The 25,478-nt window shown below is 43.6% G+C and overlaps 1 protein-coding gene across 2 annotated transcripts in view; it reads left to right on the plus strand.

The window, feature by feature from the left end:
- The window catches only part of GRB2 (growth factor receptor bound protein 2), an 89,241-nt gene that overhangs the window by 8,714 nt on the left and 55,049 nt on the right, over nt 1–25,478 (plus strand). For both annotated transcript variants that reach the window (XM_055240626.2, XM_055240627.2), the window contains exon 2: nt 3,336–3,550. In XM_055240626.2, coding sequence (XP_055096601.1) covers nt 3,473–3,550 — 78 coding nt within the window. In that variant the 5' untranslated portion in view covers nt 3,336–3,472. The remainder of the gene's footprint in view (nt 1–3,335; nt 3,551–25,478) is intronic.

The raw sequence follows: 25,478 nt of genomic DNA on the forward strand, positions 1-25,478 counted from the left end.
TTAAGTATTCTTCAGCTTCCTATCACTAATACATAGTCTCAGCAATAGAGACCAGTTAAAATAAATAGGCTGAGGAAAATATTGATAGTAGGAGAGATTTTGGAGCATTCGCTGAAAGTAAAAATAGGGCTGGGCGTGGTGGCTCACTCTCCCCTGTATTCCTAGCACTTTGGGAGGCCGAGGCAGGCAGATTGCTTGAGGCCAGGAGTTTGAGACCAGCCGGGGTCTTAAAAGGTAGATATTCTCATTTTACAGATGAGGAAACTGGAGCTTGTTTCAAAAGTTTGCCCAAAATTGTAGCAGTTAGTGTGAGGGGCCTGCCTGTACAGACCATGCAAATTCAACACTAAGCTATGCTGGACTGGTGTCACGTGGTGAGACCCTGTCTCTACAAAAATAGAAAAAGTAGCCAGGCATAGTGGCCCACACCTGTAGTTCCAGCGACTTGGGAAGCTGAGGCATGAGGATTACTTGAGCCAAGGAGGTCAAGGGTGCAGTAAGCCATGACCATGCCACTGCACTCGTGCCTGGACAACAGAGCAAGACCCTGTCTCAAAAAAGAGAAAGGAAAAAGTAAAAGTAGATACACAGGGACTAGGCAAGTAAAAAATAGAACATTAAGCAGTTGCTAATGCTGGGGAAAATTGAAGGATTGTACAAAAAAGTATGATTGGGTCAGGCACAGTGGCTGATGCCTGTAATCCCAGCACTTGGGGAGGCCAAGGTGGGCGGATCACTTGAGGCCAGGAGTTCAAGACCAGCCTGGCCAACATGGCGAAACCCCGTCTCTACTAAAAATATAAAAAGTAGCCAGGCTTGTTGGCATGTGCTTGTAGTCCCAGCTACAGGCCGAGGTAGGAGGATCGCTTGAACCTGGGAGGTGGAGGTTGCAATGAGCTGAGATCATGCCACTGCACTCCAGCCTGGGCAATCTTAGAGAACTCTATCTCAAAAAAGAAAACAAAAAAGTATGATTGCTTTTAGTGCATTATTTAAATTATCAGTGAGTAGTATTTCATAATATACTACTGATTAAACCAGAATATGTGATATTACTGGTATAGGTCAGGGGGAAACTAAATCTTCACCTTTCAGGCAATAGATAACGGCTGGAATAAACTAAGAAAGCAGTAAAAGCACATTCTCTAGAAATACTCTATCTATTTTGTGCATTGACCACAAAATTAAAAAAAAAGAAAAATACTCCAAGTAAATACAAAGAGAAAGCAAAAAACAAAATTGAGAGTGATCACCTGTGGGTGTTGGTAGGGAGCTGCTCTTTTTCATAAGCCTTTTAATACTCTGACTTTTAAAATTACGTACACGGATTAGTTTGATCAAAATAACTACAGAGAGTGTAAGTGAAGGGCATTTAAGGATACACAAAAATAAATATTCTCAGATCAACCTCTGTATTTTTTAATATTTGCTGGGACTCTTTACTTTCCCTGTTACAGCCAGCGCCACATGGAATATCTTAGGTATGGCCTGAAGGAATAAACATTGGTTTGGTTTATTAGTTACCTGCAGCAGAATGTTTGGCTTTCAGAATTTGACTGAAGGACTCATTATCAGACGATTTATTTTCTTTTTTTGATAATACTTATCTCGGTCTACTCTTAATATTCCCCACTGGTTTACTACTTGGTCCGTTTGCAGCTATGCTTGATTAGTGCCCCAATTGTCAACTTTAGAACAAGGGAATAATAATCACTTGTGCCCCTCAAATGAGCTGCTGGGTCATAATTATCCAAGAAAGGTGTCACTATACATAATCTGTCCCAGTTCTGTTGTTTTCTGCTTTTGTTTAGCAAGTATGAAAACAGTGACCGAGCTAACCAGACGGGGCTTTATTTTTATTTAGTTATCCACAGATCTAGGTTGTGTCCTGTATTCATGGCTGGAGACACTTCACTACACCGGTGATTGTACTGCTGCCAGTTCATCATCGTCTGATACAGTATCTCAGGGTTCTCACAGGATCTTTTACCTGCAAAGTGCAGTTTGCATCAGTTTTATACTCTGCTTGCTCCAAGAAGCCGTGCACAGGGTGACTGTGAGAGAGACTTCTCTTTGACCTTCTTCGGGCACCATCTCCCTGCACTTTCCTTCCCAAACAAGATACTTGGCAGCTCAGATTCTGAAAAAGGGATTCCTTTCTTTTTTTTTTTTTTTGAGACGGAGTCTGGCTCTGTCACCCAGGCTGGAGTGCAGTGGCGCAATCTCGGCTCACTGCAAGCTCCGCCTCCTGGGTTCACGCCATTCTCCTGCCTCAGCCTCTCCGAGTAGCTGGGACTACAGGCGCCCGCCACCACGCCCGGCTAATTTTTTTTGTATTTTTAGTAGAGATGGGGTTTCACCGTGGTCTCGATCTCCTGACCTCGTGATCCGCCCGCCTCGGCCTCCCAAAGTGCTGGGATTACAAGCGTGAGCCACCGCGCCCGGCCGGGATTCCTTTCAAGTGTAGATTAGGACTTCAGCTCTGCTCCTTAGGTTAGTTAGAAATAATGTGGAGCTATTTCTGGAGTGCTGAGCCTTGGTCATTTATTTCATTCCTGGTGGGGACCCCAGAGTCTTGGGGATCTGCAGGGGAAAGGGAGCCTTATGCAAGAGCATCATCCCCACCATTTCCACCGGTACACAGCTTGGAGCTGTGATCTTTCTCTGGTTACCTGAGCCTGCCGATCACAACATGGAAGTGCAGGGAGAAAGCCGCCGGTGCTTGTAGCAGTAAATGGATTGAAAAAGCAGTTCCTACATTTACTTTCTCCTGCTCTCCTGGGAGCAGATCATGGTTTAGTTTCGAGAAGAGTGCAGCAGCTCGAGACCAAAGAGTCTTGCTTTGCTTGCTCTTGACTGTGGAGTAGGGAAGCCAGCATTCTCAGAAGACCAGAAAGGTTGGCGGGGTGGGGGAGGGAGGGAGACAGGCCTGTTTAACCGAGAAGAGACAGGTGCTATCCCCAGGGTGAGGCCTTCTTTTCAGTGGACCGTATTTGGTGCTGGAGAAGAGCCTGTGAGAAGTAAAGGAGGAAAGGCGGAGACTGAGCGGGACTCCAGCCGGTTCCTGCACGCAGTGCACACCCAGCGGGAAGGAAGAGGAAGTGTGTTCAGGAATAGCTCAGGCAGCTGTGCCATTGGCCGGCAGGCCTGTCAGTCGTCTGGGGGCTGAGGCTGAAAAGAGGAAGGGGGGGTGGGGGCTGTTGCCTGGAAGGGAGGGAGGAGGGCTGAGCCAGGCCGAGCCAGGGGGCGTGGGGGCTGGGACAGCAGGCCGATTGGCAGGGCGGGGTTGCCTTCAATCCTGGCCACTGCTCTTAATCGTCCCTCTCCTGCTTCAGGGTGGCATTGTGTGTCCCAGAGTGCCGGAACGAGTCCCAGAAGAGAGGCGAGGCTAAGCCCAGAGCACTGGGTTGCTTCAGCAGGGAAGACTCCCTTCCCCCTGCTTCAGGCTGCTGAGCACTGAGCAGCGCTCAGAATGGAAGCCATCGCCAAATATGACTTCAAAGCTACTGCAGACGACGAGCTGAGCTTCAAAAGGGGGGACATCCTCAAGGTAAGTGCTAATGCCGAGCACAATGCTGAGATCGCTCTCCTTGTGCTCACCCACCTTCTTTCGCCCTGATTACACACAAAGAAGCTGTGTTTTTCATTGTACACTTTTAACGTTTACCATCATATTTGATCTGGAGAGCTTGAGATAGATGCTGAGTAGAATATTAAATATGACTTAAGTGAGTTGGTGTGATGTGTGGTGTTTAACTGCCTTTGTGTGAATGCTTCAGTTGTCTGTTGATACTGGTAATATTTCAAGTAAAGTCCAAGTAATGTAATTGTAGAAAGGAAGTATATGAGTAGATTTATTTGCCCTGTAGAGTTTTATTTTAAAAATAGCGTTTTTTAAAAAGACCTAGCCCTGAAGTATTTATGTATAAGCGTTCAGTTAGTCTTATTTTATATAGCCAAAGGATTTTGCATTCTGGAATATGATTTTGGTGGGTTAGAAATTAATTTTCCCAGTTTAGAGAGGTTGTTAGAAGTACATAACAAAACTCATTGAAGAACCTCAGTGTATTTTTATTCTTTATGAAAAAACAAATGGAGTCCTAAATAATAAGGTGCAACCTGCTATTGTACAAGTCAGATTTCTACTTTCTTAAAAGAAACTTGAGGAGCAATTACCCCATATTAAACTCTAATTGCACGAAAAGAAACCTGCTGACAGTTTAAAAATCAGCTTCTATAGCATGTGCAGCTTATTTTGAGCCCCACTGTTTATGTGAGGATTCGCTCTCCCCCAGCACATGTTAATTATGTTGTTTACCCAATTGACTGTAGCAGTTTGCCCTTTTGGATGTGTAATTTATTTTAACGAGGATGAGTATTATTAAAGAGTATGTTAACTTTAAAGGAGGAAAGGCTGAAGCTTAATGTTTGAGTGTTCCCTGTGTCTCAAGTTTTGACATTTTTCCTTCTGAGCCTTAGACCGATTGTTGGAATTTGCTACCTCATTTGTTTACTACCCCTGAATGAAATTCTTAGAATTTTATAAAGAGAAAGCAAGTGGAAATGTAGAAATATGGTTCTTTATAAAAGGGCGTGCAGTTTTTTTACTTTTAAGTTATGTGGACTTATTGATAGTCTCTATTTTGCCCTCATTGCCCAAGGCATAGAGTTCTACTCTGAAGTTAACTGTCCAGTAATTCTTAATGTTAGAAATGTAGGTTGAGCCTCATAGAAGATGATGCTGCAGAGCCCTTTAAAGAGAAGAAAACTTTGTGTCTGTGTGTTCATTTCAAAGCTGTGTTTGTGACGCCACACTTTTCGAGGGTATTCTCAAAGTCAACACTAAATTGTCAGAAAGCAGACAGAACCAGCTATAGGTTTCTATTTTTTTGGACTAGAGAAAATATGCCCAGCTAGAGATCAGGGCAAAGTTAACTTAGACTACGAAATTGCTCAGTTTTCATTGGTATATGGGAGAGATAATTTGATGTTTCTGTAGGTGATTACTGTTTTCCGCACATAACCCACTTGTGATGGTATAAGATGGGCTACTCAAATGCCCACATCTATAGCCTGTACAAAAGCCCTTTTGGGCTAGTATTTCTTGTTTTTGATACAAACTTAGATTTCTTCATAAGTTTATCTTAGAAACTTGAACCTAGAAGGCTGGTAGTTCATATTTTTCTCTAAATCTGTCCCATTGCACATTTAGCACTGAAGCAACAAATTAAAACAAAACTAGGGGCATGCGGTCTCTTTTTAAGATTTTTTTTTTTTTTTTTTGAGTTGGAGTCTCGCTCTGTCACCCAGGCTGGAGTGCAGTGGTGTCATCTGGGATCACTGCAAGCTCCACCTCCCAGGTTCACGCCATTCTCCTGCCTCAGCCTCCCGAGTAGCTGGGACTGCAGGCACCTGCCACCACGCCCAGCTAATTTTTTGTATTTTTAGTGGAGATGGGGTTTCACCGTGTTAGCCAGGATGGTCTCAATCTCCTGACCTCATGATCTGCCCGCCTCGGCCTCCCAAAGTGCTGGGATTACAGGCGTGAGCTACTGCGCCCAGCCTCTTTTTAAGAATTTTTAAGCAAGAACTTTCCCTGATTTCTGTCTTTGAAGTCTGTCCTAGACCTAGACCTAGACCATGAACATTTTATAAATTCTTTAACTTAAATTAGTAAACTCTGGAGCAAGTGTAAAAACCTTCTCTCCCATCCTGTTGTTAGGGGAGAAGATCCTGTTTAACAGTCCCTCAGAAATTTTTATTATGGAGGAGAAAGTAAATCAGAATACTCACATTCACTTTCAGATTTTCTTTGAGGAGAGAGAAAAATACATATATGTGGTTCTTTTCAATTTGGTAGATAACTGAGATATGAAGTCATAATGCCATTATTGCTTTTGAACGGTGGCCATTAGCTGTTTGTTGGTAATGTTGTGGCTTTACTCCAAAAGAAAAAAAAAAGAGTGACGATACAGTAGTTGCCCTTTGTCTCATAACTGTGTGAAATGGCTGGGTGAAGAGGAGGGACATGCTTTATTAAAAGCTGTTAAAAAAAAACGGAGTTTTCCTCATTTGATTCTTCAAGGAGCAAACTGGCTTCATTTGAATAGCTCTGATTTGGGAAGTCTTAAGGGTATCAGTTGTAAGCCAAAACATGTTTTAAAAGTTGCTGGAATAGCATTGACCAATTTAACTTTCATTGAAATAGCCATATATATGCCCTCTCTTGATAAAGGAGATGTGCATATGGTTATTGAATAAGTTTCATTTCAAGATAATGAAATAGAAAGGCACTTAGCCTTCACCCTCTGACTGTAGTTCAGAAGGATCACATCTTCCCTTCTCCTGTATTGGAGTTCCTGGTTAACTTTTAGTTAAAAATGGTGACTCCTCTCTTCCAGCAGACCCCTTCCCTACTTTCTGTCTACACATTGACCTGTTACTGTCCTGAGAAAAAGAGGAAAAAATAAAAGCATTTTACTGGAAGCCTAAAATAGAGTTGAATGGTTCAATATGTCTGCCTTTGTTTCTCTCTCTTATAAAAGCTTGTGTTTTTCTTGGCTGGGGGAGGGAGAGGACACTGGGATGTAAAATAGAAGGAATTGCCTTTCCACTGCAGGTTTCAGGCCTGGTGTGGTTGGAATAAATCAGAATCCCTCCCACCCTTGTAGGGCAGGCCTGAGACAGTCCCAGAGTTTCTCCACTGACAAGACCCCTAAATAGTCTACACCAGAGCACATAAAACTGGATGAGCTCACCTAGGAGTTGCAGCTGCCATTTAGGGGCTTATGTATACGTACTTCAAATTGTGCTGCATAGGAATTAAGAGACCATTCTGAGCTCTCAAATCTGTGCTCATTCCATTCTAGAGCCATCTTCTTGCTTTCTTCAGCTCTGGTGGAGAGCCAGCCTGGATCATCTAGGTGTATTCTACCCTCTCTGGTACGAACTACCTTTACCAGTTTCTTAAACTACTTTAAAAACAGGTCTTGAGTTCACATTGAGATCTTCAAAGCATTCTGTCTCAGCACTGCCTGGCCTGTTTCAGTGTCACACTGAGCAACTCTTGAGCCAGATACTGGGATAAGTTGCTTTGAGAGTTGAGAGAGAAATATAAGATGTACTTTTTCCCTTCAGAAGCTCCAAAATCTCAAGTAAGAGAATTGAGATTAATATGTGAAACAGTACAAGATGGTATATAAAAATTTTTTTAGAGCAGGAAAAGATCTTTTAAAATTTATTTATTTTTTTTATTTTTTTGAGGTGAAGTCTCGCTCTGTCGCCCAAGCTGGAGTGCAGTGGCGTGATCTTGGCTCACTGCAAGCTCCGCCTCCCGGGTTCACGCCATTCTCCTGCCTCAGCCTCCCAGTAGCTGGGACTACAGGCGCCCGCCACCACGCCCAGCTAATTTTTTGTATTTTTAGTAGAGACGGGGTTTCACCATGTTAGCCAGGATGGTCTCGATCTCCTGACCTCGTGAGCCACCGTGCCCGGCAAGATCTTTTAAAATTTCTTAAGTTAGGCCGGGCGCGGTGGCTCACGCTTGTAATCCCAGCACTTTGGGAGGCCGAGGCGGGCGGATCACGAGGTCAGGAGATCGAGACCACGGTGAAACCCCGTCTCTACTAAAAATACAAAAAATTAGCCGGGCGTGGTGACGGGCGCCTGTAGTCCCAGCTACACGGAGAGGCTGAGGCAGGAGAATGGCGTGAACCCGGGAGGCGGAGTTTGCAGTGAGCCGAGATCGCGCCACTGCACTCCAGCCTGGGTGACAGAGCCAGACTCCGTCTCAAAAAAAAAAAAAAAAAAAAAAAATTCTTAAGTTAGACTTACTGTTTTACAGATGAGGAAATGGTGACCCATATAGGTTAAATGATCTATCTAAGATCACACAACTATCATTCTTGATAGTGATTTGTAGTGATTCTTAGTAGTATTTGATGGTATACTTGAGTCGGGTTGCAAACTAACTGCTAGAGTCGTTCAGGAAGGATGAAACTGGCAAGTGCTGACATCAGTCAGGTGTGCACAGAGTTATGACTTGAACTGAACCTTGTAAGGAGAACAGGACGTGTAGGTTAAGAGAAGGAGGACATTTCAAGGGAGACGGAAGTTGTGCGTGTTGTGTTTGAGATAGGAAGGCTGGAATAAGACTCTAGACTCACATAGTGGAAAATAAGGTAGAGTTGGAGCGAGGTGAGAAAAGCCCAGTAAAAGTTTGATCTGGTCCTTAAGAAGCCTTGGAAGGTTTTTAGCGGTTAAGAGCGTTGTGTGTGTGTATAAAGAATTGCAAGGGGGCAAGGCTGGGGCCCCAAGCCTTAATGGTAGCAAGTAATCGGGTTGTGTGTCAAGTGTGTGTATCAACCTGGGATACTAGAAATGAAGGAGGGGAGTGTTTGAAAGATACTGAAAGGAAGAATCATGGGATTTCTGCCTGTCAGATAGGGGCATTTGAGTAAGTCTCCTAAGAAAGGAATGCCCTTTGATTACGATCCTCAATGGAGAAGATCAGTGGAGAGCCAATCCCTAGTTTGGTTGGTTAGAGTTTTCACAAGTTACAAGTCCTGAGTTTCAGTGCACAAGTCCCATTTCAGGGGTTCAAATTACCTAATCTAAATAAAAAGCCAGGTGTGCTAGTGCAAGCCTGAAGGCCCCACCTGCTCATGAAGCTGAGAGAGGAAGATTGCTTGAGCCCAGTAGTTGGAGCCCAACCTGGGCAACAAAGCGAGAGCCCATCTCCAAATATAAAAAAAAAAAAAAGTGTTTTTTTCCCCCCCACTATTTTAAAGTCCTAGTATCAGTATACCCTGTAGAAGCATTTATTTTTTCCTCCCAAAGTGCTGGGATTACAGGTGTGAGCCACTGCACCCAGCCTTTGCCTTTTGGTAAGAATTCTTACCAATCTTGTTGACTAAACCAGAATATTGCATTTAATCTTTAAGAAGGAGGTTAGTTTGTGGCCAGGCATGGTGGCTCACGCCTGAATCCCAACACTTTGGGGAGGCCGAGGCACATGGATCATTTGAGGTCAGGAGTTCGAGACCAGCCTGGCCAACATGGTGAAACCCCGTCTCTACTAAAAATACAAAAAACAGCCAGGCCTGGTGGTGTGTGTGCGTACCTGTAATCCCAGCTACTCGGGGGGCTGAGGGAGGAGAATCATTTGAACCCAGGATGTGGAGGTTGCAGTGAGCCAAGATTGTGCCACTCCACTCCAGCCTGGGCAACCGAGAGAGACTCCATCTCAAAAAAAACAAAAAACAAAAACAAAAAAAGGAAGGGAGCAGTTTGTTGTTTGAGTGCTCTTAAAGCAAATAATCTGCTTGCTTTTTATTATATTCATTTTGTCAGTTGAATGGACTATTTCCAAATAGGTGCTGAGAATGAACTTTCATTTCCTATGTAAGACTCTTTTTGGGAGACTGGCTGAAGATGATTCTTCCCCCTGTTTGGAGAAAGAAATGAGTAAGGAAATGTAGTATTCCTTCAGAATCTTTCAGTTTCACCTCTAAACCATATGGTTGAATAGCTACTAAGTTGTTGGGTTTTTTGTGGGTTTTTTTTTTTTTTTTTTTTGAGGCGAAGCCTCACTGTGTCGCCCAGGCTGGAGTGCAATCGCACGATCTCGGCTTGCAGCAACCTCCACCTCCTGGGTTCAAGTGATCGTCCTGTCTCACCCTCCCGAGTAGATGGGATTATAGGCATCCGCCACCAAGCCCAGCTAATTTTTTGTATTTTTAGTAGAGATGTGGTTTCATCATGTTGGCCAGGCTGGTCTTAAACTCCTGACCTCAAGTGATCCACCCGCCTCGGCCTCCCAAAGTGCTGGGATTACAAGTGTGAGCCACCATGCCCGGCCTACTAAGTTATAGATTATTCCTAATTTTGAGTGCTGAAAGATTGGCTTTTTTTTTTTTTTTTTTTCATAAGACAGGGTCTCCCCTGTCACCAAGGCTAGAATGCAGAGGTGCCATCATAGCTTACTGCAACCTCTGCCTCCCAGGCTCAAGTGATCCTCCCACCTCAGCCTATAGCTGGGACTACAGGTGCGTGCTGCCACACCCTGCTAATTTTTGTACTTTTAGTAGAGATGAGTTTCACCATGTTGGCCAGGTTGGTCTCGAACTCCTGGCCTCAAAAATCCACCCACCTTGGCTAGGATTACAGGCTTGAGCCACCGTGCTGGCATTCTTTTTTTTTTTTTTTTGAGATGGAGTCTCGCTCTGTCCCCCAGGCTGGAGTGCAGTGGCAGGATCTCGGCTCACTGCAAGCTCCGCCTCCTGGGTTCATGCCATTTTCCTGCCTCAGCCTCCCGAGTAGTTGGGACTACAGGCGCCCGCCACCATGCCCGGCTAATTTTTTTTTTTTTTTAGTAGAGACGGGGTTTCACCATGTTAGCCAGGATGGTCTCGATCCCCTGACCTCGTGATCCGCCCATCTCAGCCTCCCAAAGTGCTGGGATTACAGGCGTGAGCCACCGCGCCTGGCCAAGATTGGCATTCTTAACCCCATTTTATGGGTGCAGAAACAGGCTCAAAGCTTAAGAAACTCGCTCAGATTCACACATCTAGCAAGTGACAGAGATGGAGTTTGATCTTAGGTCTTGCTGTGGTGTACTGGGTGTACCCATCACAATACATAGATACCCCTCTTAACTGTCCAGGTATGAGTAAACCAGAAATGTTAGGGTATCAGTAGTCTTGCTTTGTTCAACTACCTGGCATTGCTTCCATGAGTGATTTATTGGACTTCCTGTCTAGAGTAAATTTGTCATTTTGTATATCAGATTACCAAAGATAACAAAGATTGACCCCATCCTCTGCTGGCTACAGTGTGAAGAATTGGGTACTGCTTTCCTATGTCTCTGGAGATTTTTACCAATATTGTCCTTCTCACTGGTAGCTTGGTAATAGGTATCAGAACATAAAATGATCCACCAAGTAAAATTTTAAGTATTTGTTCTAAGGCCAAGCGCAGTGGCTCATGCCTATAATTCCAGCACTTTGGGAGGCCAAAGCAGGTAGATCACTTGAGGTCAGAGTTTGAGACCAGCCCGGCCAACATGGTGAAATCCCGTCTCTACTAAAAACACAAAAATTAGCTGGGCGTGGTGGTGTGTGCCTCTAATCCCAGCTACTCAGGAGGCTGAGGCATGAGAATCGCTTGAACTCAGGAGGCAGAGGTTGCAGTGAGCTGAGATCATGCCACTGCACTCCAGCCTGGGTGACAGAGTGAGACTCTGTCTCCAGAAAAAAAGAATTTATTCTAAGAAACTCTTAAACGAGTTTTTTAAAGATGTAGACATAAGGATGTTTATTTCAATTATGTATATGCCACCTAGAAAAATTTTTTTCTGCCAATGCTATCAATTGTAAGAAGCATTTTAGAGATGTTAAAACACATAAAAGTGGCATGCACCTTCCAGTTGATGAAATTGCCATACTAGCCAAAAAGCAAAACCAATTAGTGGGGTTTACAGAGGTAGATTATGGCACCTATTAAGTGGAATACAATGAAGGTGTTAACGTTGATCTATATCAACACAGAATAATGCCCACACTTGCACAGAGAAATGTTTAAATGGATCCTGTTTTAATAAGTAATAATATAACTAACATATGAAATACTTAGCATGCCTTTGCACTAAGCTAAGTATTCAACTTCCCTTCTCTTTTAATCTCACACAAATCCTGTAAAGGCAGATGCTGTTATCCCCATTTTACTGACAAAAAATCTGAGGCTTAATTTGCCCAAATTCACAAGTTAGGATTCAGATCCAATCTGGTTTAGTCCTGATTTTATGTTCTTTTTTTCTTTTCCTTTTTTTTATTTTTATTTTTTATTTTCGAGATGGAGTTTCACTCTTGTTGCTCAGGCGGGAGTGCAATGGCACAGTCTCAGCTCACTGCAACCTCCACCTCCATGGTTCAAGTGATTCTCCTGCCTCAGCCTTCTGAGTAGCTGGGATTACAAGCATCTGCCACCATGCCCAGCTAATTTTTGTATTTTTAGTAGAGACAATGTTTTACCATGTTGGCCAGGCTGGTCTCGAACTCCTGACCTCAGGTGATCTGCCTGCCTCAGCCTCCCAAAGTGCTGGGATTACAGATGTGAGCCACCACGGTCAGCCTTATTTTCATTTTTGAAACAGTCTTGCTCTGTCACCCAGGCTGGGATGCAGTGGCATGATCTTGACTCACTGCAACCTTGACCTCTCGGGCTCAAGGAATCCTCCTACCTCAGCCTCCTGAATAGGTGGGACTACAGCTGTGCACTACCACATCTGGATAATTTAAGGGTTTTTTTGTTTGTTTGCTTTTTTTTTTTTTTTTTTGTGGAGCCAGGAGGTCTCACTATTGCCCAGGCTGGTCTCGAACTGGGCTCAAGCGATCCACCTGCCTCCCAAAGTGCTGGGATTACCGATATGAGCTACCGCACCCGGCCTCTGTAAATAAAGCCTTTCTATACACAGATGAGGTCAAACTAGAGAGAGAGGCCATTTAGGAAAAATCGCTGTCTTTTCCTCTTTGTTTATCATATGCATAGATCTCTTTCTGAATGGTCTCCCAAGGAGTAATTGTTGTCTCCAAGTAACTGAATTTCAGGTGACTTTTACTGTTTATACTCTTTTGAATTACTTAACATATATATCAGTTTTATTATTTATGTTATGTTATGTTATGTTATGTTATGTTATGTTATGTTATGTTGAGACAAGAGTCTCTGTCGCCCAGGCTGGAGTACAGTGGTGTGATCTCAGCTCACTGCAACCTCCACTTCCTGGGTTCAAGCGATTCTCCTGCCTCAGCCTCTTGAGTACCTGGGATTACAGGTGCGTGCCACCATGCCCGGCTAATTTTTTGTATTTTTAGTAGAGATGGGGTTTCACCATGTTGGCCAGGCTGGTCTCAAACTCCCGACCTCAGGGTGATCCACCCGCCTCGGCCCCCCACAGTGCTGGGATTACAGGCGTAAGCCACCCTGTAATAGGCGTGCCCAGCTATCAGTTTTATTAAAAGAAAAAAGTTACATTCAGATAGTAAGCAGTTTACATTCTGCGTCTAGTTTACCTTGAAGGATATTCTAGGAAGGTGAAGTGCTCTGCTAAGGAGTGGTTTTGTTTCTTAAGGGTTGAGGTTTAACCTGATTTTAAATCTTAGGCTGAAGTTCACTGTGACTGTGCTCAGTATCATAAAACTTTGAGACATTTGAAAAAGTGACCCAAAATGACCTTTTGAAGAAAACCTTTGTCCTTTTGGCAGCTACTCCCTTAATTTTACCTCCTTCTGGATGTGGAATGAGAGACATCTGAAGTATTGTAAAGAATACTGGCTCTAGGTGAGACCTGCCTGCTTGGAATCCCAGCTCTGTCACAGACAGATCTGGCATTGCAATCTTGGGCAATTCACAGGATGGCTTTGTGTTTTGGTTCTGACATCTATAAAATGGGAACAATAGTTTCTACCTTCCTGGGGTCATAGTGAAGATTAAAAGAGCCAATATGTTGGTGTTTTTTGTTGTTATTTTCTTTTTGGGAAGGAGTCCCGCTCTGTCACCCAGGCTGTAGTTCAGTGTAGTGTAGTGGCGCTATCTCGGCTGACTGCAACCTCTGCCTCCTGGGTTCAAGCGAATCTTCTGCCTCAGCCTCTTGAGTAGCTGGAACTACAGGAGCGCACCACCACACCCAGCTAATTTTTGTATTTTAAGTAGAGACGGGGTTTCACCATATTGACCAGGCTGGTCTCGAACTCCTGACCTTGTGATCCGCCCGCCTCAGCCTCCCAAAGTGCTGGAATTACAGGCGTTAGCCACCAGCCCAGCCTATGTTGTTGTTTTTAAAGCAGTAACTAGCATAAAGTAGACAGTAATTGCTAGCTTTTAGTTTTGTTAATGCTATTCAGTACACAACATTGATAAGAGGTGATTAGTCCAGACCCCGGGTTCAGGAAACTATTGTCACATGACTCTACCCATAAAACTGGCCAAAGGTTATCTGCTATTACCTCAGACTCAGAACTGTTCCAACCCTGTCCCAGAGTTCAGCTGAAAGCACAGTATTATTGATGGAGGGTTTTTCTCCATTCTTACACATCTATAGCAAATAGATGGATAAGTATGCTGTGTCCTATTGGGGGCCTCTTTTATAAGTTTCTTTAGTTTACAGAAGCTTTGGGATTGTGCAATTGGCTAACAGTAAGGAATGTTTGAAAAAACAGCCTTGGGAAAAACTCATAGTATTTACTGTAAGGATATTAAGGACGATTTCATTATCTCTCACTGCCCTGAGTGAGAAGCCATGGGTAAACATTCTCTCTAGTCTCAATAATGAGAATAGGCATATTTTTCCCAAACAACTTTTAAAAATCTTAAGGATGCCGGCTGGGCGCGGTGGCTCACGCCTGTAATCCCAGCACTTTGGGAGGCCGAGGCGGGCGGATCATGAGGTCAGGAGATCCAGACCATCCTGGCTAACACGGTGATAACCCCGTCTCTACTAAAAATACAAAAAATTAGCCGGGCGTGGTGGCGGGCGCCTGTAGTCCCAGCTACTTGAGAGGCTGAGGCAGGAGAATGGTGTGAACCCGGGAGGCGGAGCTTGCAGTGAGCAGAGATAGCATCCCTGCACTCCAGCCTGGGCGACAGAGTGAGACTCCGTCTCAAAAAATAAAAAATAAAAATCTTAAGGATGCCATAGATAATGCTTAATATTTCCTTCTTTACTAGAAAGTTTAGCTCACCTTGGTCCCGTTTCTAGCAGTAGTTCTTTTACTTTCTGTCCTGACATTTTTATCAAAAGAACTACATATTGAGTATCCCTAATCCGAAGATCTGAAAAATCCGAAACTTGTTTGAGCACCAGCATGGCACTCAAAGGAAGCGCCTATTGGGGCATTTTGGATTTTGAGATTTAGGGATGCTGAACCTGTATAAATGCAAATATTCCAAAATCCAGAAACCTTGAAATGCCTCTGGTCCCTTATTTCAGTTAAGGGATATACAACCTATATTAATTATTAGCAGTAAAATAGTGAAAGTTTTTTCCTCATTTTAACAGTGGCTTTTTTTTCAACTAATTTATTCTTTAGTTTAATAGTGGACTCTTTATTCCTTTTTTTTGAGACAAGGTCTCCATACATTACCCGGGACTTTTTTTTTTGGAGACGTAGTCTCGCTCTGTCATCAAGCTGCAGTGCAGTGGCGTGATCTCGGCTCACCGAAACCTCTGCCTCCCCAGTTCAAGCGATTTTCCTGCCTCAGCCTTCCAAATAGCTGGGACTACAGGCAGGCGCCTCCATGCCCAGCTAATTTTTATATTTTAGTAGAGAAGAGATTTCACCATGTTGGCCAGGGTGGTCTCGATCTCTTGACCCTGTGATCCACCTGCCTCAGCCTCCCAAAGTGCTGGGATTACAGGAACCCAGGACTTTTAAAATCTAGGTTTAACAAAATGGCAAAAGCCCTTGGTAACATTTTTCTTTTGGAAAATCAAGAGCATCAGTTTAGTTATAAACTGAGAAAAAATGTATTTTGGACCTTGAAACTGTAGGATTCACTGAGAACAAGAAAGGGGTATGTGTTTTGGGAAATGTTGATCATTTCATGTCTCATTTCATGTCATTGTTTCATATATCTTTATTTTCTTTTTTCTTTTTTTTTTTTTTTTTGAGACGGAGTCTCACACTGTCACCCGGGTGGAGTGCAATGGCGTGATCTCGGCTCGTTGCAACCTCCACTTCCCAGGTTCAAGCAATTCTCCTGCCTCAGCCTCCCGAGTAGCTGGGATTACAGGTGCCCGCCACCATGCCTGGCTAATTTTTTGTATTTTTAGTAGAGATGAGGGTTTCACTATGTTGGCCAGGCTGGTCTCGAACTCCTGACCTCATGATCCACCCGCCTCGGCCTTCCAAAGTGCTGGGATGAGCCACTGCCATATCTTTATTTTCATAGATAACTATGAAGAGGAGTTTGAAAAGAAATGCTGGGGAAAAAGAATATATTTAGATTATTTTATTAGCAATATTTCCACTTCACTGTAACATTTAAACTTACTTTAGCTTACATTAATAGATAGGACACTCAAAATTCTGCAAAAGTCCCTCTATTCCAGTATTTTTACTATTTCAGATCTCTCAAGCATTATCATTATGTATACATTTTTATAATCCTGTAATTGTAGTGAATTTAAAATGTTACCATTTTCCATATTAGTTTTACTAATTATTTTCAGTGGTTGTATAACATAATCAAGTTAATGTTCTGTAATTGACTTAATTATTTCTCTATTGCTGTATATTTCACTTGTTTCTGTTAATAATTTAGTTCATAATCTCAAGGGAGGTTTGATATATGTATTGTCCCATTGCCTGAATGGCTGAACAAATGGTTACCTACTTACGATGACCTTAAATGAGAATGGCCCATAATCCCTAACCAGAATACATAATAATAGCACAGCTAATGTTTGCTTCATTCTCTGATCTCCTTTAACAATAGAACATTATTTCAAAGTTTGACAGTGTTTTACGGGACTATGTTAACCAGATTTCTGAGATGATTAAACATCTTTCCCTCAGCATATAAGATGCTTGACACAGTTTTTCGGCCACACATTTTATTTTGTGCTATTTTTTTAAGTGGTTAATTTTCTTTTTTTATAGCTTTGTCAGGTTAAATTAATAAGTGATTATGATAGAGAAATATGGCATGTGTTCATAATTTAATTTGTCTTTGAACTAAATGAATATTTTCTAGAGGGAGACCATCCATCTTAACTCATGCTTGGAACAAGATGGGAAGACAGACAAACCAGTCTTTGTTTAGTTTATGCTGCAAATGTTTAGCTTTAAGCCAGGAGGCTCTGCTGAGAGCTTTTGAGAAAAAAGTATTGTAACTTAATGAAACATCCTTACTCACATATACTGCAATATAAAGAAAAAAGAAGAGTGTGATGTTGGGTAACAGTTGGTTTTCTCTGGATGTAGCGATTATGGAGATCTTTAACTTTCTATATGGTACATTTCTATAATAGATTTTTTTTTTTTTACTACAAGCTATTAGTTTTGTAATCAGAAAAAGCAGTAAAAAACAAAAACACTACATAGTTTTCCAGATGTCAGTTTGCAGGTCAACAAATATTTTAGGGCCGTTTTGCTGTCTAATAAGGAAAGAAAAAATCACTGTGCACAGCTTCACGGAGCAAATTCGTTTCCTATTAAAACTCTTCTTGGTGTAGGCAGTACATCATCTTCCACACTGTATAAGGCTATTACATAGAAATTTTGTAGAATCTAATATGATAAACTAGAAACATGACATGTTCAGCTGTTTTCTCTACGAATAAACAGATTGGCCCTAAAACTGGTCTTGCTATCTAGATTTCTAGTTATATCTCAATAATCTTTTCCCCACGTGGGATGTGAAAGTAATGTTATATGCTTTCTTGTGTATGTGTTTTTGACTTAGGTCAGTCTCCACACTGCATTAAAATTACTAATGATTCAAATTGCAGTTTTCCAGAGGCTCATGTTTCCATTTCTCCTTCCTTGGCTTTCCTGCATTTTTAGCTCCAGTCAAAATTCTATTTATTATGTATCAACTTTTACAAAATGCTTGGCTTTGAAAAGTATAATTAAAAGACAAAGATCTGAAATTAATAGTGGGTTTTAGCTATCTGTCATGCATTAAGAAATCAAGTGACCAGGTGAGGTGGCCTGTAATCCTAGCACTTTGGGAGGCTGAAGTGGGAGGACCTCTTGAGCTCAGGAGTTCGAGACCAGCCTGGGCAACATAGCAAGACCTTGTCTCTACTAAAAATAAAAAAAAAAATTAGCCAGGTGTGGAGGTGCATGCCTGTAGTTCCAGCTACTTGGGAGGCCAAGGTGGGAAGACTGCTTGAGCTCAGGAGGTGGGGACTACAGTGAGCTCTGTTTGCCCCACTGTACTCCTGCCTGGGTGACAGTGTGTGACCCTGTCTTTCTTTCTTTTTTTTTTTTTTTTTTTAAGAAATCAAGTGTCTTTATTTAATTCTTTTAAAATTTTTATTAGAATCATTTAATAGAAAAAGCATAAAAGAAATAAGGTCATAATTCCCTCCTGATGCCCAGATAACAATTTTGAAATTAAATAAGCAAATAAATAAATGTCTCACTCATCATTAGAAAATTTATATGACAAACCTTCCCAAAGAAAATCACTATTCAGGTTTTCTATAACCTTTCAGAAAAATCGTTTAATGCATATAGCCATAGTTACTTTTATTGCAGTTCCTGGGTACCGTAAAACATAACAATGAAACCGTATTCAAAATTTTATAATGAGAGTAAGCAGGTACTTCATCTTTGGAGAGAAGAATGGCATTTCTGTTAAAAGTGTACCTCTGTAGAAAATGGCAGTAGCTCAGAAGATTTCTGTGCCAGGCTCTTAGAAAAGATACAATGATTAAGACTCCTCTCAAAATCATATTAAAGCTAAGTCAGAATAGATTGTGAACCGAAATTTGTGTGAATTTTCCAAAACATTATGCGAAATAGTCCACGTCATATATCCCAGTGAATTTGTAACTAATGGCCTCATTTAATGCTAGAAGTGAGAACCGGTAGACCCTACAAGCCTTCCCTTAATTAATTGGTTGGTCTCCTTCTATACTTAGGTTACCAGTACAGAAGAACTAATACTTTAGTTGTTCGTAAACTTGGAGAAAGTCAGTCACACTGTATCTGCTCAGAGGCCTGTCATATGCCGTGTTTAAGCTTGTAATAGAACTACACCCACCTGAACAGTTGTTACCTTTAAAGTTCTTAGTAGTAATTTTCATATTTAGCTATGAGTTTGTTAGTGTTGTACATTCATGTGTGAAATTTCTGTGTTTTTCTGTCACTTCATCCCTTCCCTGTTAGATATTAAAGGCCTGGCAAAAAGGACATGCCTCTCACCCGCATATCCTCAGGTGACCTCATGAAAAATTATTCTTGTATAACTTGCTTTTGGGTTTGGGTGTTTGTTTGTTTGTTTGTTTATTTTTTGAGACAGTCTCACTCTGTTGCCCAGGCTGAAATGCAGTGGTGAGATCTCAGCCCACTACAACCTCCACCTTCCTGTGATTCTCCTGCCTCAGCCTCCCTAGTAGCTAGGATTACAGGTGCCCACCACCACGCTCAGCTAATTTTTGTATTTTTAGTAGAGGTGGTGTTTCACCATGTTGGCCAGGCTGGTCTCGAACTCCTGACTGCAGGTGATCCTCCCCCCCCGCCCCGCCCCGCCCCACCTTGGCCTCCCAAAGTGCTGGAATTACAGGCGTGAGCCACTGCACCTGGCCTGGGTTTGGGATTTATATTGTCAACTGAAACTAAGACTATTGAGGCAGAAATAATTTCATAAAGGTTTATTGGAAGGCCTGGCAAATGAGAATCGACCTGGGGAAGACACACCAGCAGACTTGGAGGTTGTTCTGAAGTCTGTCACAGGGTGAAAGATGTTTTTGTTTTGCTGTTTCTTTCTTCGTGGGTTGTTTTCTTTTTTAGAGTCTTGCTCTCTCACCCAGGCTAGAGTGTAGTGGTGTGATCTTGGCTCACTGCAACCTCTGCGTCCCAGGTTCAAGCAGTTCTACCACCTCAGCCTCCTTAGTAGCTGAGACTACAGGCACACCCGGCTAATTTTTATACTTTTAGTAGAGACAGGGTTTCGCCATGTTGGCCAGGCTGGTCTCTAACTCCTGACCTAAAGTGATCCACCTGCCTCAGCCTCCCAAAGTACTGGGATTACAGGCGTGAACCACACCACACCCGGCCTTTTTTTTTTTTCCCGAGACAGGGTCTTACTCTGTTTCCTGGGCTGGAGTGCAGCCTCAACTTCCTAGGCTCAAGCACTTCATCCACTTCAGCCTCCTGAGTAGCTGGGACAACAGGTGAGCACCACCATGCCCAGCTAACTTTTTGTATTTTGTAGAAACAAGATCCCGCCATGTTGCCCAGGCTGGTCTCGAACTCATGGCCTCAAGCAGTCATCCTGCCTTGACCTCCCAAAGTGTTGGGATTACAGGCATGAACCACTGTGCCTGGCCACTTTTTGTTTGGAATAGACATGGGATCTCATTCTGTCACCCCAGGCTGGAGTGCAGTGGCCCCACCAGAGCTCGTTGCAGCCTCGAACTCCTGGGATCAAGTGATCATCTCACCTCAGCCTCCTGAGTAGCTGGGACTACAGATACGCACCACCACACCCTCTATTATATTTAAAAATATAACTTTTTTTTTTTTTGAGACGGAGTCTTGCTGTGTCCCCCAGGTTGGAGTGCAGTGGCGCGATCTCAGCTCACTGCAAGCTCCGCCTCCTGGATTCACGCCATTCTCCTGCTTCAGCCTCCCGAGTAGCTGGGACTACAGGCACCCGCCAACGCGCCCGGCTAATTTTTTGTATTTTTAGTAGAAACGGGGTTTCACCGTGTTAGCCAAGATGGTCTCGATCTCCTGACCTCGTGATCCGCCCGTCTCGGCCTCCCAAAGTGCTGGGATTACAGGCGTGAGCCACTGCGCCCGGCCAAAAATATAACTTTTAACATTTTTTTTTTTTTTTGTAGAGAGGGAGTCACTGTGTTGCTCAGGATGGTCTCGAGTGATCCTTCCATCTCAGCCTCCCAAGTAGCTGGGATTATAGATGTGAGCCACTGGGCCCAGCTGTGAAGGTCTATCTTTATGTTTTTGAGACAGGGTCTGGCTCTCTTACCCAGGCTGGAGTGCAGTGGCACCATCATGGCTCAGTACAGCCCCAACATTCCAGGCTCAGTTGATCCTCCCACCCTAGTCTCTGGAACTACAGGTGTCCACCACCATGCCCAACTAGTTTTTGTTTGTTTGTTTTGCTTTTTTTGTTCTGTTTTGTTTTGTTGTGATGGAGTCTCATTATGTTGCCCAGGCTTGTCTCAAACTTCTGGGCTTAAGCGATCCTCTCACCTTGGCCTCCCAAAGTGCTGGGATTACAGATTACAGGTGTGAGCCACCTTGCCTGGCCTGCGAAAGGTTTTTAGGAAAGTTTAAAAGAAGGGAGGGTACTCCTCATACCAGAGTTGTCTTCTTTTCATTGGATGGTACAATGTGTAAGTTATAATCGTTGGTTACAGATTATGTTATACAGGCTAAACATGTCTATGTGCAAGACAATCAGTAGCTAAGTTCATGCTTCGGCTAATTTTTTTTTTTTTTTTTTTTTTTTTTTTGAGACAGAGTCTCGCTTCCTCTGTTGCCCAGGCTGAAATGCAGCAGTGCAGTCTCAGCTCACTGCAGCCTCCATCTCCCGCATTCAAGAGATTTTCTTGCTTCAGCCTCCTGAGTAGCTGGGATTACAGGGGCATGCCACCAGGCCCGGGTAATTTTTTTTTTTTTTTTAGATGGAGTCTGTCTGTCACCCAGGCTGGAGAGCAGTGGCACAATCTCGGCTCACTGCGACCTCCGCCTCCCCGGTTCAAGCAATTCTCCTGCCTCAGCCTCCCAAGTAGCTGGGACTACAGGCGCACGCCACCACACCTGGCTAATTTCTTGTATTTTAGTAGAGACGGGGTTTAACCGTGTTGCCCAGGCTGGTCTCGAACTCCTGAGCTCAGCCAATCCGCCTGCTTTGGCCTCCCAAAGTGCTGGGATTACAGGTGTGAGCCACTGCGCTCATCCAGGCCCTGGCAATTTTTTTTTTTTTTTTTTTTTTTGAGATGGTGTCTTGCTCTGTCGCCCAGGCTGGAGTGCAGTGGCACAATCTTGGCTCACTGCAACCTCCACCTCCCAGGTTCATGCCATTCTCCTGCCTCAGCCTCCCGAGTAGCTGGGACTACAGGCGCCTGCCACCATGCCTGGCTACATTTTTGTATTTTTTTTTTTTTTTTTTGAGACGGAGTCTTGCTCTGTCGCCCAGGCTGGAGTGCAGTGGCGCAATCTTGGCTCACTGCAAGCTCCGCCTCCTGGGTTCACACCATTCTCCTGCCTCAGCCTCCCGAGTAGCTGGGACTACAGGCGCACGCCACCACGCCCGGCTAATTTTTTTGTATTTTTAGTAGAGACAGGGTTTCACCGTGTTAGCCAGGATGGTCTCAATCTCCTGACCTCATGATCCGCCTGCCTCGGCCTCCCAAAGTGCTGGGATTACAGGCGTGAGCCACCGCGCCCAGCCTACATTTTTGTATTTTTAGTAGAGACAGGGTTTCACCGTGTTAGCCAGGATGGTCTCGATCTCCTGACCTTGTGATCCGCCCGCCTCGACCTCCGAAAGTGCTGGGATTACAGGCTTGAGCCACCGCACCCGGCCAGGCCCCGGTAATTTTTATATTTTTTGTAGAGACGAGGTTTCACCATATTTGGCAGGATGGTCTCAAACTCCTGGCCTCAGTTAATCTGCCTGCCTCGGCCTCCCAAAGTGTTGAGATTACAGGTGTGAGCCACTGTGCCCGGCTGATTTCTATTTTCATTGTAGTTGTAGAACATACTTTGTATGATTTTAATCCTTTCAGATTTATTGGGGCTTGTTTTATGGCCTTCCATCTGGTTTGTCCTGAGAATGTTCTCCTGTGCGCTTGAGATAGATTTTTATTCTGCTGTTGTTGGGTAGAGTCTTCTATAGATTTTGTTAGATCTACTGGTTAATTACTTTCTCTCTTTTTTTTTTTTCTGAAGGTTGTGTTCAAATGGATTTAACTGCCATGAAATTCATCATAATTCATAATCAGCAATTATAAGAAAAAATAATGTGAGCTTTTGTGGACTTGTATCCAGTTGAGAACATGAAAGATCAGACATAGAATGTGATGTGATGATTGGCATAAGAAGTATAGTGATAGAATTATGTAGATCAGGCTAGCTGGCTCACATCTGTATTCCCAGCACTTTGGGAGGCTGAGGCAGGAATACCCCTTAAAGTCAGGAGTTTGAGACCAGCCCGGGCAACACAGTGAGACCCCCTGTCTACAAAAAAAAAAAAAAATGTTTAAATTAGCCAGTCGTGGTGGTACACATCTGCAGTCCCAGATACTCAGGAGGCTCAGGCAGGAGGATGACTTGAGTTCAGGAGTTTGAGGCTGCAGTGAGCCATGATCTCGCCACTGTACTGTAAACCTGAGCAACTGAATGAGACCCCTTATCTCAGGAAAAAGAAACAATTATTTAAATGCATGAATCCGAGTGCCGTGCAGAGAGTATATGCCATATAGAGTTATATGAGAATGTCATCATAGTAGTAGCTTTTTTTTTTCTTCTTTTCTTGAGACAGAGTCTTGCTCTGTTGCCCAGGTTGGGAGTGCAGTGGCGTGATTGATCATGGCTCACTGCAGCCTCAATCTCCTGGGCTCCAGCGATCTTCCCACATCAGCCTCCCAAGTAGCTGGGACTACAGGCATGCGCCACCACACTTGGCTATTTTGTGTGTGTTTGTGTGTGTGTGTGTGTGTGTGCGTGCGCGTAGTGGTAGGATTTTTCCATGTTGCCAGGGTAATCTCAAACTCCTGAGCTCAAGTGATCCACCCACCTTGGCCTCCCAAAATGCTGGGATTATAGGTGTCGGCTACTGTGCCCAGCCAAATGTAGCATTTTGAGGAATTTTTTTTTTTTTTTTTTTTTTTGAGATGGAGTCTTACTCTGTCTCCCAGGCTGGGGTGCAGTGGCGTGATCTCAGCTCACTGCAACCTCCGCCTCCCGGGTTCCAGCGATTCTCTTGCCTCAGCCTCCTGACTAGCTGGAATTACAGGCATCTGCCACTATGCCCGGCTAATTTTTGTATTTTTAGTACAGACCGTTTCACCATAATGGCCAGGCTTGTCTCAAACTCCTGACCTCAGATGATCCGCCTGCCTTGGCCTCCCAAAGTGCTAGGATTACAAGCATGAGCCACTGCACCTGGCCTTGATGAATTCTTAAGAATATCAGTACCTGGCTGGGCGCAGTGGCTCAGGCCAGTAATCCCAGCACTTTGGGAGGCCAAGGTGGGCAGATCATGAGGTCAGGAGATTGAGACCATCCTGGCTAACACGGTGAAACCCCCCGTCTCTACTAAAAATGCAAAAAAAATTAGCCGGGCATGGTGGCGGGTGCCTGTAGTCCCAGCTACTCGGGAGGCTGAGGCAGGAGAATGGCATGAGCCTGGGAGGTGGAGCTTGCAGTGAGCTGAGATCGCACCTGGGCGACAGAGCGAGACTCTGTCTCAAAAAAAAAAAAAAAAAAAAAAAAAGAATACCAGTACCTTGATGAATTATAGCAACAAATTATTGAGTATCTCCTAAGCAAAGGGTACTGTGTTTAGTGCTAAGGTTGATACTAAGAGCAGAATTAAAGATGTGAAATTTAATAAATACCCTGTTTTAAGAGCTTTGCTAAAGATGTGTATGGAATGTTCTGAATGAAACAGACTTAGTAAGACATGAGTGTTGAAAAGTTTTCTCAGCTAATTTAGCAGCACTCAGGACTGCTTTGTCCATGCAGATATGGCTGACTTACTGGGGACTTTTGTTTCTAACATTAGCCAAGCTTACTGTCAACTCTGAAGAGATGTTGGAGGTGTCCTAGAACACTTAAACTTGGAAGTTAAATTGCCTTTCAATGTGTTTGGCAGAGTTATAAAAGTAGACATAAGCCATATTGATAGCGGCACGGCATATGAAGAGCTTCAGAATACTTATGACACTTCTTTGACATTCTGTGAAAGGCTGTAGATAAGTACCTCCAAACTTCATGCCTCCAGCCTCACTCTTGCTTAAGGAAATACTGAAAGTAGATTTTCTTTCTTTTTTGAGACAGTCTCTCTGTCCCCCAGGCTGGAGTGCAGTGGCATGATCTTGGTTCACTGCAGCCTCCACCTCCTGGGTTCAACCGATTCTCCTTCCTCAGCCTCCCGAGTAGCTGGGATTACAGGTGCCCACCACCACGCCTGGCTAATTTTTGTTCTTTTAGTAGAGATGGGGATTTGGTTGCGCCATGTTGGCCAGGCTGGTCTCAAACTCCTGGCCTCAAGTGATCCGCCCACCTCGGCCTCCCAAAGTGCTGGGATTACGGGCATGAGTTACTGCGCCCAGCCAAATATCTGTTCTTTTAGCTCTTTGATAGCTCCTATGTAGTGACAAATTATTTTCTAAAAGCTTATAAATTGGTGTTTCTGTGGAAGATGTTATTTCTCATCGAATGCATATTGATAGTGTTTTAAGGTTAGACCGCAAAGTATTTGTCTTCCATGTGCCTGATATTTACATAGTACTCTAAGCTGCACTGTTGAGTACTGTAGCCCCTAGCTTATATGGCTATTTAAATTTATATTAGGCTAAAAAGTCACCATTGCAGCCATATTTCAAGTTTTCGGTGGCTGTGAGGCTAATGGCTCTATTGTGTTGGTGCAGATAAAGGACATATGCAGACAGTGTCATTGGACAACCCTGCTGTAGAATGTCACCAGTGTTTCTGGAATCACTGTTTTCGTGCTTGAAGTATTTTGTGTTCCACTTTGAAATGCTAGGAAAT

Source organism: Symphalangus syndactylus, chromosome 14, assembly GCF_028878055.3.
Source record: "Symphalangus syndactylus isolate Jambi chromosome 14, NHGRI_mSymSyn1-v2.1_pri, whole genome shotgun sequence".
NCBI classification, from domain to species: Eukaryota; Metazoa; Chordata; class Mammalia; order Primates; family Hylobatidae; genus Symphalangus; species Symphalangus syndactylus.